The sequence below is a fragment of the Danio aesculapii genome, chromosome 16 (assembly GCF_903798145.1).
Source record: "Danio aesculapii chromosome 16, fDanAes4.1, whole genome shotgun sequence".
Classification (NCBI taxonomy): domain Eukaryota; kingdom Metazoa; phylum Chordata; class Actinopteri; order Cypriniformes; family Danionidae; genus Danio; species Danio aesculapii.
The window spans coordinates 29,813,989-29,832,851 of record NC_079450.1 but is presented as its reverse complement, the minus strand read 5'-3'; the positions used below and the strand labels follow the sequence as shown (position 1 = coordinate 29,832,851).

The window sequence follows — 18,863 nt, the reverse complement described above, 5'->3', positions numbered from 1 at the left end:
CTTCCATACATCTCCCTGGCCCTCCTCTCAGACAAGAGGCTTGCTAAATGAAAAATGGACATGCTTTAAGAAGTATTGATTCCAGCTTTAAACAAAGGTAGACTCAATATTATTTAGCTCTAAATACATCTTTGTTATCTGTGTCGGTGCACCAGTCACGCTGCTGTCCTCGTAATCGCAGACATAAAAATAATAGGGCTATTCCCCCAACATTGACTGAAGCAGACCTGTTTGGGCCCTTTGACTTAGTGATCCATCTATTGGGTTTGCACAGACTGCAATGATGCTTTGGTTGTCTGTGCACAAGCTAAGAAAAGACACAAAAAGACAAGGGTTTAGACAAAATCTCTCTGGTTAGCATACTGTATTTACTGCTTCATTTAACATAAGAATACAGTCTTTAATTCACAATTCAAGCAAAAACAATGACAAAACACTGCAGTTCAAAACAGAGCAAAAGTCATTTAAATTCATCCGTTTCAAAGTTAACAGTAAACTCATAAACCTTAACACAACATATTGTTTATACATGTTTTATGCCAAGAATATCTTTCAAAAAAAGACTTTCCTCCAAACTAGTTACAGTAAAGTTTTTTTTCCCAATTATATTACCCTTTGAAGGTAATAAAAATACTTTGGCATTGGTAGACGAATGAGCAACCACAAAAACAACTGCAAAATAACCTGGTAGAATCAACAACCACACAAATAACTATAAAATAACCAACCCATTACAGTGCAGTATAGGCATGAGACGATAAGAGTTTTCAAAATATACCATGGTTTGGAAAATTCAAGGTTTTAAAAACTGACAAAGCTTTCTGTTATACCGTTCTTACGGTAAGTGTAAGATTTTGTTTTGTTTTGTTTTATAGGACAAGTATCTCCATCAGAAAAGATAACCAAAGATGCCGTTTTAAGTTGTAAAGAAATCTGTTTTTGAAACTAATGAAGACAGCAGAAGTCAATGACTGATTTTAATAATTTAGCCTGACATGTTTACCGTTCAAAATATTTTAAATGTTTCACAAAATAAAATATATTGGCTGTGTCCGAAATCGCCTACTACTCAATAGGTACTGCATTTGTATTTACTACTCGACCGATAGAAAAGTACGTGCTATACAGTATGATTGTGAGTAGTATGAATGGAGCTCTGATGTACTATGGATGCCATTTTGCCATCATCATGTGACATTCCCGCTTCACTCCTATTCATGAAATCTTTCCCGGCGCATCATGAGATAGCGTAGCATCCATTGGATCCACACTTCAGAATCTCACCGGAAGTAGTAGGTCATCTGGGTACTACTAGCAAACTGTTTTTCGAATTCTATGAATTCGGACATACAACTTGGCTCGCATACTGTTTTTAGCGTACTATATAGTATGGAAGTATGTGATTTCAGGCGCAGCCATTGTGTTCAAAGGGGAAAAAAGTTGTTGTTTTTTTACCCAAACATTTAAAAAGAATATATTTTAGAGCAGTAATCACAACATCGTAAAACCATGATATATTTATCCATGGTTATCATACAGTTAGAATCTTATCCCGGCCCATGCTTAGTGCAGTATGGAAAACACACAAATATAGTCATTCAGTGTCCTCCATAAAGCATTAAAGTTCTAAATGCAGAATTAATTTTTAGCTGTGCGCCAGGCTTATAAAAATGTTAAAATATGAACAGGGCAAAATGACGTCACTTTCATATTAAAACAAGAGGAACCCTAACACTGTTGCTACAGTTACAGTAGTCGGAAAAATCTGCTGAAACATCATTATTTCCAAGAGCACCGAGTGATGAGTTTATAAACGATGTAGCTCTAGAATGCTTCCATTATTGCACCCATAGACTAATTTCAAGTTGCAGATTATTATTACAATGCTACAGCAATCTATTATAAGTCTAATATATTATTCTTATGAACCAACAGTGTCTTTAAATGGCTAAATAGACACTTTATTTTATTTACAATTTATAATGCTAGGGATTAAATAGACACATCATACTCAAAGCACTGTTTGTCAGTTGCTTGTTTCTTGTTGAACAAAAATACGTAAACGGCATTAATTCTATTTGATCATTGAAAATGCGTAGGCACAATAATCAATATATCGACTTACCGCACAACACATGGACATGAGCCTAATCATTTTTGGTGATGCATTATATATCCCCCATACATAAAAACCAATTCTAGCAGATTGTGCAACATCTCTATTTCCATCAGAGGTATCAGTATGGTAAAAAAAAAAAAAAACACTATAGTATTTACTATAAATTACTATAGTGTATTTTCATGTGGGTGTCTGACAACTGAAAATAGATAGCCGATATTGCAGCCTCTGTTACTTTTTACCTTGCACTTTTTTCTTAACATTTATTTTTATTTATTTAGGATGTGTTTTCACATTCTGATTGAAATGACTATAATTAAATTAAATGTTCTTAAGAATAAAATATTATGTGTTTTTTGGAAGAGCCTTGTGCTGATATTATATTGTCATTCTGGCATTATTCAATGAGTGGAATAAAATGACAATAATACCGTTTATCGCAATATATTTTAGTGTAATATATCGTAGAACAAAAAACGGATGTCATGACAGGCCTAACAATGGGTACGTTACAATATGCTAAACTTTTAAGTAGATCCCAAGGAAGAAAACCATCTGTCTGGATTACATTACTTAAGGCAAACTGATTTCCCAATTCATCAATGAACTCTCGATTCATTTTCCTACATGAAAGATTAGACAGGCGTGCAGTCATCTGTCCTCATGCGTGCTTCTCCATGTGTTGAGAGAGATGGTGTGAGCGTGTGAATGTGCGGAGACACTGTGGACAACTGTATGGCCTCTCGCCCGTGTGTGTTCGTTTGTGTAACTTCAGGTGCTGAGACAATAAAAAGCTCTTCCCGCACTCTAAACACTTATAGGGTCTGTGGCCCGTGTGACTGCGTCTGTGCTTGCTCAGGTCCCCTGAGCTGCTGAAGCGACGCTCACAGTCTGAACAGGCGTAGGGTTTTTCTCCTGTGTGCTTCCTCATGTGTTTGGTCAAATCTCCAGACTGCGCATAGCTGGAGCCGCACTGTTCACAGCGATACGGTTTCTCACCGGTATGAGTGCGCATGTGGTTTTTCAGGTGCTGGATGCGTACAAAACGCTTGCTGCAGATGTTGCAAAAATACGGCCGTTCACCAGAGTGAATGCGCAGGTGTTTCTTAAGCACATCCTCTCGTGTAAAAGTTTTTGTACACTCTCTGCATTTCAGAATTCTCTCAGAGTTGTGCGCTCTTTGGTGGACCTTCACATACCTCAAAGCAGAAAATGCTTTGCCACAGATAGCGCACGGAAATGCTTTTTCCTTGGAGTGAACTTGTTGGTGGATGCGAAGCGTTGAGCGGTGGCTGAATCTCATGCCGCATTGAGGACATGGGTATGGCCTTTCTCCCGTATGGGTCCTCAGATGGCATCTGAGGTGGCCCATCCTAGCGAACTCTTTACTGCATTCGGGACACTTGAAAGGCCGAATTCCTGTATGGATGACTCTGTGTTTGCGCAGACTCCCCATGTCATAAAAGCTATGGCCGCAGTCTCCGCAGATGCACGGTTTCTCGCCGGTGTGTATGCGTTTGTGCGTCTTTAAACTTTGGAGAGTAGAAAAGTTCTTGCCGCAATCTTGGCACAAATACCCACGGTCTGTGCAAAGGGGTTCACTGACACTTGTTTCAAGTATCTTCTCATCATCATGACAGCGGTGTGGTCCAAGGCCCCAGACTCCTGCAAAGCTTTTACCGCATTCAGCACAGCTAATATTTCCATCTTTGCACACCGTAGATAAGCTGTGGCATCGACGGCAATGGTTTTGTAAGTTTCCAATGTAATCAAAGCTGCGATCACACTGCGGACAGGTGAAGCGTTTTCGGGTGGGTTTGGGTGTCGGAAGGTGAGCCTTGCGCATGTGGGTCTCCAGTTGGCTTTGAGAGAAGAAACGATAGTGGCAGGAAGTGCAGCTAAGCATCCCGGAGGTTATTTTGGAACAGTTGTAGACTTTGTGGTTTTTCACCCATGACAGGTATTCACTTCGATGGCACCATTTGAGGTGCTTGTCCAAGTATGTAAAGTCAGTAAAAGTCACTGAGCAATGGGGGCAAGGAAAAATCAGGGAGGAAGAAGCTGTGAAAAGGGAAAACAAGACATAACACAATATATATAATGTAAAGTCTTGTGCAATAAAATTTCAAGTCAAGCGAACTTAGGTTTAGTTTAGTTACAATCAACTAAAGTTCCATCTCAATATTTCCTTACCAGTTTTATTTAATTGTATTTTTTTCCATCTGCCAGTAGTACTTTGTAAAATGATCCAGTACTGTGTAAAAGCCCCAAAAAGTCAAAACAGTAATCAAAAATAAAATATTTGTGCTGCTTAGTGTAAACTAGGGATGCTCCGATCAGGATTTTTGCAGCCGATACTGAGTACCGATTCATTGTACAGAGTATTCTGATACTTTAAGCTTTATAATACTTAAGTGAAGATCTCTCCTTACCTAAGATAATAAATTAAGGATGCTGCTTATAATCTCTTAAACATCTCTTATAGCCATTTAGATGTGAACATGTAAAAAAAAAAAATTGGCAAAAAAATGACTAACAATGCAATTTGGAAACAACATGTCTCAGTCAAGAAAAAGTTCATGTGTGCATGTTTGATGCATAAGAAGTTAAAATGCAAACCTATAAATTCATTACTTCTTTACTAAAAGAAAATAGGTCTATAAACTACTGCTTATTGCAATAAGTAAATTACAAGAAGTTATATTATTAAATATAAAAAATCTTTTTTTTTTTTTTAATGTATCCAATATTTCCAGCCAGGTTTTAGTGAACTTGCAATATTATCAAAAACACAGAATTGTCAGTTCTAAAAAGGCTTAAATAAATGCAAGATTATTCAAATATTTTGCTCATCTCCAACTAACACAAACATTTGCGATGGGTTCATGAGATTGGCCAGATCAGCGAGTACTAATCGAGTCATCAAACGTGATTATCGGCCAATACCGATCTCCGGCCAATTGATCGAAGCATCCCTAGTGTAAACTTCAATCAACTCTTAAACAACTATCTGTATATGGAAATAAAAAAGGCCAAGTGAGACAGAGTGGAATATATGATACATAAAAGTCAATGTATTTTCCTGCTCACCATATTGGCTACTTGCAGGCATGCATGTTCACATTTGTACAACAACCGAGGACTATTTTTTATTCTTAAAACATTTTGTATACAGATGACAACCCTGTCGAAATGATCCCCAAAAGAGTCTGTAAAAGCTACATGGGTTGGAAAATGAAACTGAACACGTATAATGTTGCGTTTCATGGCTAAATTTGAGCCTGGTGGCATCTTCATTGATTGATTCATTCCATGAGTAAGAGGAGAGTGTGAAGGTTTAACTACCAGAGTAATAGCACAGTTTTGCTTAAAATGTTGCAATGCACAACATTATGGGTGACATTTCCAACTTCAAAAGAGGACAAATTGTTGGTGCAGGTCTTGCTAGCACATCTGTGACCAAGACAGCATGTCTTTGTGATATATCAAGAGCCACGGTATCCAGGATAATGTCAGCTTACCACCAAGAAGGACAAAGCACATCCACCAGAAGTAACTGTGGATGCAAGAGGAAGCTGTCTGAAAGGGATGTACAGGTGCTAACCTGGATTGCATCCAAAAAACCACAGCTGACCAACTCACTACAGAATTAAATGTACGCCTCAACTCTTATATTACCACCAAAACTATTTGTCGGGAGCTCCACAGGGTCAATACAAGGCAGAGTTGCTATACCGAAAACTTTGGTCACTCAAACATTGGTTTAAGTGACCAAAGTGACATGCGCATGCTGCCAGCAGCACAAATCTTGGGCAGTGGACAATGTGAAACATGTATTGTTTTCTGATGAGTCCATCTTCACTGTCTTTTCTATATCCGGGAGAGTTACGCTGTGGAGAAACCCCAAAAAAAACATACCCAGAGTGAAGCATGGGGATGGTTTGGGTAGCAATATCATGGCATTTCCTAGGCCCAATACTTGTGCTAGATGGGCACGTCACTGCCTAGGACTACCGAACCAATCTGGAGGACCATGTGCACCCAATGGTTCGAACATTATATCCTGAAGGTGGTGCCATGCATCAGAACGATGATGCACCAATACACACAGGAAGACTGATGACAGAATTGTTTTGATGGTCACTTCCATCTCCCATGGCCTGTACAGTCACCAGATCAAAATATTATTAAGTCACTTTGGAGTGTTTTGGAGGAGCGCCTCAGAAACCATTTTCCCCCAACAGTGTCACGTAGTGAGCTGGTCAATATTAAGCCAGAAGAATGGCTCAAAATCCTTTTAGCCACTGTGTAGGACTTGTATCTGTCATTCCCAAGATGAATTGGTGCTGTATTGGACACAAAAACAAGCCCTACACCATACTTATTAATTACCAAGCATTTCAGTTTCACTGTCCAACCCCTGTATTATATGTATGCCAGGTATCTTAGCTGCCTGGTATCTTCTAAGTATCTTGAGCATGATAAGTTGTTCCGAGGCTAGTTGCACAAATAGAATTGAACAAACTTGGGGGTTGCAAAGTATATTCGGATTGACAAACCAAGCAAATTCTACCTGGTTAAGATCAGGTTAAAATCACAACACTTGATATAAACTTTCTGTCAACCCTGGGTTTAAACCAGAGTTTTTTATTAATTCTGGACCACATGCAGAAGAAAGGTTGACACCTTGCAACAAACAGTCAATCACATGACAAGTGTGAGTCAGTTTGGGTAATTTCTCAGAGAGCTAGCAATTCACTTCTGTTAAAGACTCAGAGATATCATTATCAGAAACGTAATGTATTAAAATCCATTAACAAAGAAGAAATAAACACTGCTGGTGCAGAAAAGTTTGAGAAGATAACTTAAATAAAATATTATATTAGTGCAAAAAAGCAAAGCTTTATGTAAATATCTAAATGTTTATTTTAATTTAAAGCTGTTGTAAATATCAATTGCTAATTTGAAACTACCTGGATATTTAATAAAATTTATAAATAATTTAGATTCATATAATATGCATAAAGAATTCGCAACAAAACATAACATTTTGGCTCAAAAAGGCTTTTAGCGTAAAAGACTTTCATTTGGAGCAAAAAATACACAGGGACTGAGAGTTGCTTTATTTGCATCAGAGATATGCATGTGTATATATATGTATATATACTTTACTCACAAATGATTGGACCAGACTGAGTTTACATCTCAGAATAAACCTGCTCCGGAGCAGGGTAGCCATGTAGCTTAAGTTACCATGGTGACAAAACGCAAACACATATTTTTTCAGACCAGAGATACCCAGACTAGGGCCCGGGGGCCAAAGTTGGCCCATTCTAATCTTTGATTTGGCCCACCATTCCATTTGAGAAGAGAGGGAGAATGATGGGTTGGTGGTTGGGGCGAATATCTTTGAAAAATATTGTAATTTCGAATGTAATGCAACCTTTTGTTTTATAATTTCTTTAGGTTTGTAAAATCATCAGATTTTCAAAAAATGTAAACGACAGATATCAGGCAATGCACAAGACATCAGCGAGCAAACCAAGGCAAAGGCAGGTGCAGCTTAGTGCATTGAACTCCACTGTATTAACGCGATTGTTTGTTTTTGCTGTAATAAATTCATTGACCATTTTTTATTTTTAAGTATACTGCATTCGATCATATAATTTAAAACAATGTTTTCTAGTAAATTTTAAATATAAGGAAATAAATTAAGAGATTACTCATGGAAACTTTAATGTACCTTCGGCCCACAACCCTCAGTTAAGTTTGGTTTTTGGTCTTTCATAAGAAAAGGTTTGGGCACCCCTGTTTTAGACCAAAAACACAGACTTTGCTTAAACCTACCTGGGTAAAATCCCAAACCAGCTTTGTGCAAAAGAAAACATTTAATCAGCCACTGTCATTTTGGTTAAGTACTTGTGAATGCCTATAGACTGAACCAGCACATTTCCACAAAACTGTGTTTTGTTTTTTCCTTTACACTGAGATAATTCAACAAATGAATTAAACTTATACCTATAAAATACACCCAATAAACCAACAAATTTAGGTCAACATTAATTTAAGATAAACTTTATAATAATACAAATATTGTAGAAACTAAAATATTGAATATTTTATAACATTTACAAAAACTTAATTAAATTTAAACTGAAGTGGGTACAATTACAAGAATGGAAACCAAATTATCAGATTTTCATAACTCCAGACTGATCTAAAATAAAACTGAAATAAAAGGTCAAACAAAAAAATAAAACTGAGAAGAAACAAAATGTCCTAATTCAGAACTAAAGGATTTCAGTGCACACCCCCAAATGTGTCACATCTTTAAAACGAGTAAATTGTGTCAGTTATAAGGTATTCAAATAAAATACATTACCCATGGTTTCCTCCAGGTCTGAATTACACAGCAGGTTTTCCTCGGGCATCTCAAGTTTCACTTCCTTCCATCTCTCATTTTCCTCCTCCACAGTCAAGGTAGACTCTCTCTGAAATACTTCATAAATTTCAGGCTCAGTTTTAACCTGAAAACTAGTTTGGTTTAAGGGAAAGAAATCTGGCTCTGTCTTTGGAACAAATGTTCTGAGTGCAGGAGGACGAGGCTGCAGGTTCACATTCTGCTGCTGGTGTTGCCCAGAAAGCATTAGGACTCCCAAAGCTTCCAGCTCTCTTTGTTCTGGACTCATCTGTGTGACTTTGGGACAACAGTCCATTACACAGTCCTGGATATCATTAGATGTTTCTGTTTCATCTGTGCCAACACAGATGGCATCAACATCCGATAGAAGTGGCTCCTTATCACCATTTTGCAGCAGTTTGTCTTTTTTCTTTTGACTGGATAACTTTGTTTTCTTTAACAAGTTGGCTTTCATCTTTTGAACAACCTAAATAAAAATAAAAAATCGGAAAGAACAATATTATAGGTTATAGTATTATTTACAGGTTAAATACATTACTGGTATAATATTTAGACCATTAAATGATTTTAAGGTGTTAATTTACTATAGGTTACAGTTTAATTTACAGGTTAAACACATTACTGGTATAATATTTAGAACAATTAAGGAGATAATTTGTGCAAAGGCAAATTATTAGTTTTTTAGGACCTTCAGAAAACTGGTCTGGTATGGTAGTTGGTTTGAAAAACTGGTCTAGCTAATCCTGAAGGTCCATACAGCACGTGTGACAGCGGCTAGCAAACATAAATAGAAGAGTCGTGTTGACAAATAATAAAACAAAGTGTTCTTACCGGGGGACAAACGTCAGTTCATTTGCTGCATTTGGGTGTAACGTTAAAATCCCACCGGACAAGACTAGAGCCTCTGGTTATTATCCAGTGGACTGTGACAGCCCCCAGTGAACACCATCTTCAAACAAACGCCTTGAACATCCACCCCTAAAATGACACCAACGCCGTCCATTGTACAAGGTAAATACTTGTTATAAACGACCTAACGCAGCAACTGGGAGCGTTTCCCAAATCTAAAAGACGTTAAAGCGATGCTGGTTGTAAATAACAACACGTAAAGCCAGCAACGATAACGCATTTCAAAATAAGACCATGAACTGACGCGTTTTTCAAAATAAAAGCTCGCGAGCCTTTCTTGCATTTTCTTTTACTGTATTTAGTTACATTTTTACTAAGAGATTGTCACCATTTAATAGTATAAACTATAACCTAACTTATTAAAAAAATTTATTTTTTCTTTATTCAATTCAATTCATGTTTATTTCTATAGCGCTTTTACAATGAAGATTGTGTCAAAGCAGCTTAACATAGAAGTTCTAGTAGATTTAAATAGTGTCAGTCCAGTTTTCAGAGTTTAAGTTCAGTTTAGTTCAGTTCAGTGTGTTTAAATTTCACTGCTGAAAGTCCAAACACTAAAGAGTAAATCCATCGATGCGGAGCTCCACAAGTCCCAAACCAAGCAAGCCAGTGGCGAAGAACAAAACTTCACCAATTGACGAAATGAAAAAATTTGAGAGAAAGCAGGCTCAGTTGGGCACGACCATTTCTTCTCTGGGCAAACTTCTTGTGCAGAGCTGCAGTTTAGGTGCCAGAGGCTGGAGAACACTGGACGTCCTTTGTTGAGAACAACAAGTGTGAGTAGGTCACCAGCAGGTTTATCAGGCTGGCCCACAGGATCAATGCAAAGACTCGTCTGTCACTGGGGTCTTTCAGGAATCAGTCTCATGTTCTCCGCTCCTTCTTGACCGCCACAACATCAGCTCAGGTATATCTAATCATTAGAGACATCTAAACACCATGAAAGGGACACAATTGCAATGTTTTTTTACTGTTTAATGCACAGATGTCAAACTCAGTTCCTGGAGGGCCGCAGCTCTACACAGTTTAGTTCCAACCCTAATTAAACACACCTGATCAAACTAATTGAGTGCTTTATGCTTGTTTGATACCTACAGATAGGTGTGTTGAAGCAGGGCTGGAACTAAACTCTGCAGGGCTACGGCTCTCCAGGAATTGAGTTTGACACCCTGTCAATTTTGTATTAGAAGCATTAAGTCAGGTACAAGAAGCTAAAAGGCAAAAACACAACCAACTCTAGTAACCATTAATGGATGATATTTTATTATGGACAAACTTCTGTTAAGCATCAAAGGCATGTGCGTCAATCACAGAAAAAAAAACTGTAAAAGCATTTGAAAATGTCTAAACAGAACAAAGCTTTTTCACCATAGTCCAACTCAAATCCATTTTGGTCTTTCGCTTAATTTATATCACAATCCCTTGTTCTTGATTTAATGCAACACAGTAACCAACCATCAGTTTGCAATAGCTTTTTTTTTCCTCTGGAGTGTCACCCGAGATAAACATATGGCTTCTCCTGTTATGTTATTTACATTAAATAATCAATGTCAAATGAACATTTTTCGTAATATTTTATAATTCATGAGAACTTTAATTATCAAACAATAAGTGAAATGTAACTTTCTACATCAGCCTATATAAATACGTCAAATTACGCAAAAAAAATAAGTCCATCCTCAGAAAAAACAAGTAAAACGACGGAAACTCCATGTTAATGGCAATACTGTAACAAACTCCATAAAACATCATACAGATAAAAGGCTAACTGTAGTGTTTTCAGTGTTTTCCTCTCTTCATTTCATCATCTTATAGCATCTCACCAGGAGCATACTATAGTGTTTCTATATGTTTAAAATTTGCATTGCACTTTGTTCAACAGATCTATGAATCTGGCTGAACATAACCCATCGCTGAAATTAAAATAGGAAACTGAATTTCATTGATCACCAGTTAAATATTGAACACATCATGTTTAAATCCTTTTTACCATTTGGTTAAACTAAATCAGTGTAGGGTGGGAACAGAAATAAAGCACAAAAAAAAGTTATCCTTCATTCCCTACACAATGTGAATAACATGGATGTTTTCTGGGCCCTTGTTACTCATCTTATTCCTTCACACTAATATACACACACCTGCAGTACTTAAGATAACAGCCTGAACTCATAGAACTCCAATCCTAAATTGAATACAAAAAGAGTGTGAGAATTCAGTCACAAGGTTATAATAACGTCCGATTCAAGGCAGAGTGAGTAAAGGCATGTCATCAATGCAAACAAGGGACATGTAACCGTAAACCATCAAATCGACAGTCTGAAATGCATCTTCAGTCTGAATGAATATGTATAAAAATAAGCCAATGGCTCAACATGAACAAGACCTATTGACTAGATTCAATCTGTTATATTACAGGAAGCTTCAACTAACCACAGCCATGACAAAATACCAGTAACAAAAGCATTACAACTATTTTTTTTAAACATCATCTGTCCCCATTTCTTGTTTTGTAGACAATCAAAGTTTTGCACATTCAAGCGGACACGTTGCACCGTCTCTTGGTTTGGATGGCAGTTCAGATTGTCACATGAGGATATAAAGCACATTGGTTCAGCTGCAAAGACAACTTTTTGACGTTTCAGGTGATATGTCATGCTGTAGTCATAGTCATCTTGTCCAGCAGGTTTCAGTAGTGTATATAAGACAAAGAACGCAGCAACAAAGCATGGAGATACGAGTAGTGCATTGCATAAAGGTCGCTGCCTTAAGTCAATATGGAGCTTTTTAGGAGTGATAAACAAGTAAACAACATCTAATGCTTAATTACAGTATATGTACAAATCACAATTCCTATGATTCTCATTTTTCCTCTTGTGTAAAATAAATACATCCCTTTAGTAACAAACAAAAATAAAAGGATTTTCACCCTTAAAGGAGTAGCTCACCCAAAAATCCAATTTTACTCTTCTTGCTATTTTTTATTTTCTATTTTTGTTATTGTTGAACTTACAAGAAGATTTCTTTCCTTTATTAATCAGGAGTCACCACAGCGGAATGAACCGCCAACTTATCCAGCACGTTTTACACTCTTGCATATCTCTATTTTACACTCTTGCATATGCTCTATTCAATTCCCATTGACATCCATAGTAAGAAAAAATACTGTGGAAGTAAATGACCACCGGTTTTCAACCTTTCTCAGAATTTCTTCAGGTTGACAAATAGTGAATTCTATGAAAGATAAATAAATAATTACAGAATTTTCATCTTTTTTGGGTAAACTATACCTTTAAAATGAAAAGTGTCATCGTTTACTCACCCCCTTGTTGTTTATGATACTTCTAAAAATGTCTCAGTGCTTTTTTGCTTAAACAGCAGGTGTCAATGTGACGCCAACGGTGTTTGATTTTGGACCTCATTGAGTTTATCTGCATTGACAAAAATTTGTAAATGTGTAAATGATGACAACATTTTCACCTTTTAGGGTGGTCTATCCCTTTAAAAGCTTCACAACTTCCTTTGCCCTTCCTGTTGACTTTGAAAATTTCCCTTGATTGTTCTTTCCTTTTCAGTCTATTTCTCCCACTCAATTCCCATCTCATTACATGGCCATGGTTGTTAGATGTTGGTGGCCCAGCAAGCCTTTTCGGCCACCACCGGCACCAGGATGTGTTCCTGCTCCACCATGTCCACAGTACTCCTGCAAATTCTGCCGCAAAGTAACAAGTGCAGAACCCAAACAGGCCCGATTTGGGGCAAGGATGCCTCCTGGTAGCTGTATGAGCACTGTGGCCACCCCTGCCATCCCATCGTCTGTGGGCTCCAGAGTGATTGGCCCAACTTTGAAGGATGAGTACGAGAAACCCATGAGTTGAGACAGGAAGGGGTCGGAGCGGCAGAAATGCTGGTAGCTGCCATGCGAGGACGGATAATGGTGTTGGTGATGTGAGGTTGGGTTGGCGGTGGAGCTGGGTGCGTAGTGGTGAGCGTTCAGGTAGTGCAGGGGCAGGTGCTGCCCGTTGTTGCCTCCACTCAGAGCCAGATGGTGGTGATGATGAGTGGCAGTGCCTGTGCCAGGGTCGTGTTTGTAGGACAGAGCCCCAGGTCGGCCCCTCTGGCCCATTACCATCCCACCGAGCTTGCCTGTCCGGACGTGGGCCAGAGACACTGCGCTGCCCCCTCCGGCTGAGGGCAAGTAAACTAACTGTGGCTCCTCTGGCTCCAGGTAGACAGTAAGTTTTGCAAATGGACGAGAGGCCATCTTGGTCATTTCTTGAATGTGACGCCGCTGCTCGCGACGGAAGTCCAAGAACTGCTTTACTTTCCAGAGTAACACGCAGACCGATAGGAAGAGGAAAAAGCAGGAGAAGAAGACAGAGAAAAAGACGAAGAGGTCAATGTGGGCTTGGTCCTGTCGTAGAAAGAGGAGGCCTTGAGATTCTCCATTATGGGTTTCTGTGCCTACTCCGCGCAGGGCAATAAAGAAACGGCTAGATTTGAGCGAGTGCACTTCGTGAGGGAAGGTGATGACCACTCTGTCCCGCACTCCACGCACAATCAGCACTGTTTGCGGCTTCCACACAGTGATGTAGCTTATGAGACCTTCAGCTCGTTCTTCCCGCACCTCACGTTCTGAACCTTGCAACTTTGCGGACAGTGTGCCAAGCAACGCAGACGAGGAGTTAGCAAACACCTTCATGGGCGACGGCGGGGCGAGAGGAACCTCCTTTTCACCTCGGGAAGCTGTGGCGGAGGTGGCTTCATCCTCAATCTTGATGGTATGCACACCGCTCTGGCGGTCTACCTGCACAATGAAGGTATCATGCGAATTGGAGACGTAGACCTCAACTTCCCCAAATGTAACATCAATGGTGACGCGGATATCCACATTAGTAAACTTGGGCTGAGCTGAAAAGAACACTGTGCGTCCCCTCAGCAGATTGCGGATGTTGGGCTCATGGAAGCAGTTGACCTGTGATGTGGGGTCGAAGCAGCACTCGCTGTCCACGTTGAACTGTCGGTAGCACTGTCTCCCATTCACTGGATTGCCATTGAATGAATCTTTGCACTTGGCACACTGTAAGAAGCACAAATAAGAACACTTCATACAAGGCCTTATGTGTGACATACATAGTGCAATGTAATTGGTTGCCAAATACCTGTTGTCTGTAACACTCCTTTCGGTCATTCTGTGGGCTGCTCAGACAGGATGAAGTTTCAGTGTTGTTCTGGCAGGGACAGCCAGTGCCATCATGTTCATTACAGGTGTCTGCATGCCCGTTGCACTGACATCTACAAGAAGGTAACAGAAAACACTGATGAAAAATCTAGATCAGGGGTTCCAAACTTTTCAACCCGCGACTCCCTAAATAACAACACCAGTGACTCGCGACCCCCAAACCAATCTGCTTCGTCTGATGCTATTGCTGTGTCTTTAATATAACGTAATCACCCCAGGGGTGAAAAAAACAAATAAAAATCGACATGTTAATGTTACTATTAAGTGCTATTTTGTTCTCCAGTAGGTTATGGATCAAATGTGGTAATTCAATAGTTGAATTAAATTAATTAGATTTTTGGAAATCGCCAAGCGACACCCACTCATTGTCCCGTGGCCCACGATGGGGTACAGACACCCACTTTGGGAACCACTGACCTAGATCAGAAGCGTATATTTTGTGCAAGTGGCATTAAAACCCTGAGATGGAGGTCATTTATGTTTTCATTTCCACTAAGCGGTACAAAAAAGAACAGTACAAGTGCAGGACAGAACTGCGCCACTCATGGTTTCCACATCTTTAGGTTAGGCATGGGCTGATAACTGGTTTAAAGGTTTACCACAGTTTGGAAAAGAATTTTCTGTTAAATCATTCCTACGGTAAATGTACAGGTTTTTTGCAACAATTTTATTTAATTTTATAGGGCAACGGTATCTCCAGCAGATACATCAAAAGCTACTGTTCCAAATATTTTAAATGTTTCTTAAAATAAAACATATTGTTTTCAATGTGGGAAAAAGAAGTTTTTTTACCCAGACATTTAAAAAGAACTTATTTTAGAGCAGTAATCACAGTACCATGAAACCGTGATATTTTTATCCAAGGTTATCATACCATCACAATCTTAATACCGGCTCATGCCTAGTTTAGGCATTCATGTGAACAGCCCATTAGACATCAATGGAGCACATAGAACAGATCCTATTCTTGCTTCTTGGTATGTGGCAGTTTGTCAGAAGAAGACAACAAGCTTCGTTTGATCATAATTCATTGCTACTGCTGTCATTGTGTAAATACTGTGCATTTAAAAATAGTACATTCTGTGTTGCTGTTCCTGTGGCCTGTAACTGTGGTCTGTTATTTTGGTACTTTTAATAGCAGAAACAGAAATATATGCTGTGGTGTCTGGTTGGTTAATTGACATTAATTGTAAAAGTCACAAAACTTCACTTACATATTTGGATGTTCCTATGCTTTAAAAAACAGCTATTAGCAATGAGACGAAACGTTAAGAGGAAGGACAGGCAACTTTGACAGAGAGCTCAACAAGATCAAAGATGCTGTACTGAAGTGCGTAAGCCATATGCTAACGCTAAGGGAGGATGCGAGATAAAACTGCAAACCAATTACTACAACCGCAGCCAGAAAGAATTATAGGAACGTTACCTCCAAAAGATCACATCCTTGGCAAGCTAAAAAATATGACTTTGCAAGGATGACCCAGATGAACTGCCCAAATGTTGATTTATACGTTTAGAGATATACTCTATAGAGCTTTCCTGAGATAGCTATTCCAAAAGGTTTCCTGAGATAGCTGTTCCAAAAGGTTTCCTGAGATAGCTGTTCCAAAAGGTTTCCTGAGATAGCTGTTCCAAAAGGTTTCCTGAGATAGCTGTTCCAAAAGGTTTCCTGAGATAGCTGTTCCAAAAGGTTTCCTGAGATAGCTATTCCAAAAGGTTTCCTGAGATAACCGTTCCAAAAGGTTTCCTGAGATAGCCGTTCCAAAAGGTTTCCTGAGATAGCCGTTCCAAAAGGTTTAACATCTATGCATGAAAACTGTATAAAAGGCTGAAACTTACAAACCAGCAGCGTGCTTAACTGACTTTTTAGACTAAGGCCCAATCCCAATTCTACCACTTAGCCCTTCCCCTTCACCCCTCGTTTTGTGCGTTCACGTCAAGGGGTAGGGGTGTCCCAATTCTCTCAATAGCTTGAAGCCGTAGGCCTAAGGGGAAGGGGTGAATAGCCCTTCGAACAAAGATTTTTCAGGACCACACTCGAAACCAAGGGGTAAGAAAATTTCCCAGAATACTCCAGCCACAACGGCAGTATTGCTGAACCCGGAAGTAAGGAGATCCACAAATTAGTATTTTTGTCATTATTACGATTTTTTACAACATACAAAGATGTTTTCATAGTATTATAATCGCGTTCGTGTTTTACCGTCATGCTTTTAAAAAAATGCTAAAATAAAAACTGCTAAATTTCGCAATCTATAATCCCTAATCATAACTCCTGTACAGCAGTTCCACAACATTCTGACACTCGGTGACACTCGAATACTCTGTCAGAAAAGTCTAGTGGCGTGGAAAGAGCTTTTAACAGTGACTGCTGTAATGTTAGTGTTGTTTTCGTGTGTTTACATAGATGAATATGGCCACTGTGTAAATGCGCAGTATAGCTACAATCTTATTGTCACATTAGATCGTTATGATAACATGATATATGCCTTCAGCAATTAAGTGAAGCATTTATCATTGTAGATATATTTTTTAAACAACAAGAGTGGCGTGATATAACAAATATTTCAGCACCTGCAGAAGTTTTCTGTGACTTGTGAAGTTCTGTTGCACAGTGAAGAAAGCTCGCTACAGTTTTATAAATATGCTATAAAACGATAAGCTGCAAATTCATTAATTCTCTGTAAACATTAATTGCAAAATCACAATTATAATCAGTGTAAGAGATTGGACTCAAAGTTTTTTTCTGAAGCACACTTACTTCTCACACTTCCCTTGCAGCAGGAAGTAGCCGCTGAGGCAGCTCTCACACTTATCTCCCACACTGTTGTTCTGACAGCTCACACACACAGCATGGTCCTCAGTAGGGCCCTCTGTTGCCCACTGTTCAATCTGACAAGCAAAAACATACAAATACTCAAGACCCTTTAGCTACAACTAGAACTATTCTACAACTAGAAGATATCCCGTAAACACTACTTACACTCTCACGGTCCAGTGGGTAATCTTTAGGGTTTTCCATTGCCTTGTTGTGCTCATCCTTGGACAGACATATGTCACTGTTTCCTCTGCAAAACTCACGACAAGGGCGACACATCCCACCTCCCATTGCTGAGCCCACAAACAAGGGCTTACACTTATCACAGTGCTGACCCTAATCAAGAGACAGACATAAGATGTGCATGTTACTTAACAAACATGCATTCTAATTCAATATAATCAAATAAACTAGAAAAGTAAAGTTCACAGACCAATTTTATGGTGGCTTGAGAAAGCCTCGTCTGAAAGTTTGAAGTAGTTTCAAAGTTTAATTAATTGAAGTAGTTTTGAAGAAGTTTCAAAGATTTGGCATAGATAGATAGATACCTACATATAGGTTAGCATGTTTCCAGTCTGGATTGGCATGTTTCTTTGCTAGGCAATTGATAGGGGGGTTCTGAGTTATTGCTAAGGTGTTGCTAAGTGGTTGCTAGGGTGTTCTGAATGGTTGCTAAGTCCTTGCTAGGCGGTTTGCTTAGGTGTTGTTAGGTGGTTGCTAAGGTGTTGCTAGGTGGTTGATAGGGTGTTGGTAGTCAGTTGCTTGGTTGTTCTGAGTGGTTGTTAAGGCGTTGCTAGGTGGTTGCTAAGGCATTGCTAGGCAGTTTTTAGGGTGTTCTGAGTGGTTGCTAAGCAGTTGCTATGGTATTCTAAGTGGTTGCTAAGATGTTGCTAGGGTGTTTAGAGTGGTTGCTAAGGCATTGCTAGTGTGTTCTATGTGATTGCTAAGGTGTTGCTAGGCGGTTGCTATGGTGTTCTGAGTGGTTGCTAGGCAGTTGCTAAGGCGTTGCTAGGGTGTTTTGGGTGGTTAATAAAGCGTTGCAAGGTGGTTGCTAGGGTGTTCTAGGTGGTTGCTAAGGTGTTCTGTGTGGTTGCTAGGTGGTTGCTAGGGTGTTCTAGGTGACTGCTAAGGTGTTGCTAGGCAGTTGCTAAGGTGTGCTGAGTGGTTGCTAGGCAGTTGCTAACAAAATTACCATGGTTCTAGTATGAATTTGCATGTTGCTAATATGATTAGTAATTTTGTTAGCATGTTTCCAGTATGGATTAGTACATTGTTAGTATGGATTGTTATGTTGTTAGTATGATTGTAGTATAATTAGTATATTGTTAGCATGAGTTGGTATGTTATCAGTATGTCC

General features: G+C 39.1%; 2 protein-coding genes across 3 annotated transcripts in view; both read right to left on the bottom strand.

Moving 5' to 3' along the window:
- Positions 1 to 349: 349 nt before the first annotated feature.
- On the bottom strand, positions 350 to 9,650 carry LOC130243711 (zinc finger protein 883). The gene is made up of 3 exons (XM_056475994.1): positions 9,372 to 9,650; positions 8,502 to 9,006; positions 350 to 4,180 (listed from the first exon to the last, which is right to left on the bottom strand). Exons 2-3 carry the CDS (start codon positions 8,992 to 8,994, stop codon positions 2,781 to 2,783), a joined length of 1,893 nt encoding a protein of 630 aa, XP_056331969.1. The 5' UTR covers positions 8,995 to 9,006; positions 9,372 to 9,650; the 3' UTR covers positions 350 to 2,780.
- A 1,039-nt stretch (positions 9,651 to 10,689) lies between these two features.
- Positions 10,690 to 18,863, bottom strand: part of megf8 (multiple EGF-like-domains 8) — a 64,804-nt gene continuing 56,630 nt past the window's right edge. Inside the window, exons 41-44 of one of the 2 annotated variants that reach the window (XM_056475917.1) lie at positions 17,672 to 17,842; positions 17,450 to 17,580; positions 14,609 to 14,741; positions 10,690 to 14,526 (exon numbers count right to left, since the gene is read on the bottom strand). In XM_056475917.1, the coding sequence (XP_056331892.1) occupies positions 13,051 to 14,526; positions 14,609 to 14,741; positions 17,450 to 17,580; positions 17,672 to 17,842 (1,911 nt within the window). In that variant the 3' untranslated portion in view covers positions 10,690 to 13,050. The remainder of the gene's footprint in view (positions 14,527 to 14,608; positions 14,742 to 17,449; positions 17,581 to 17,671; positions 17,843 to 18,863) is intronic. The other variant, XM_056475918.1, reaches the window with a different exon arrangement.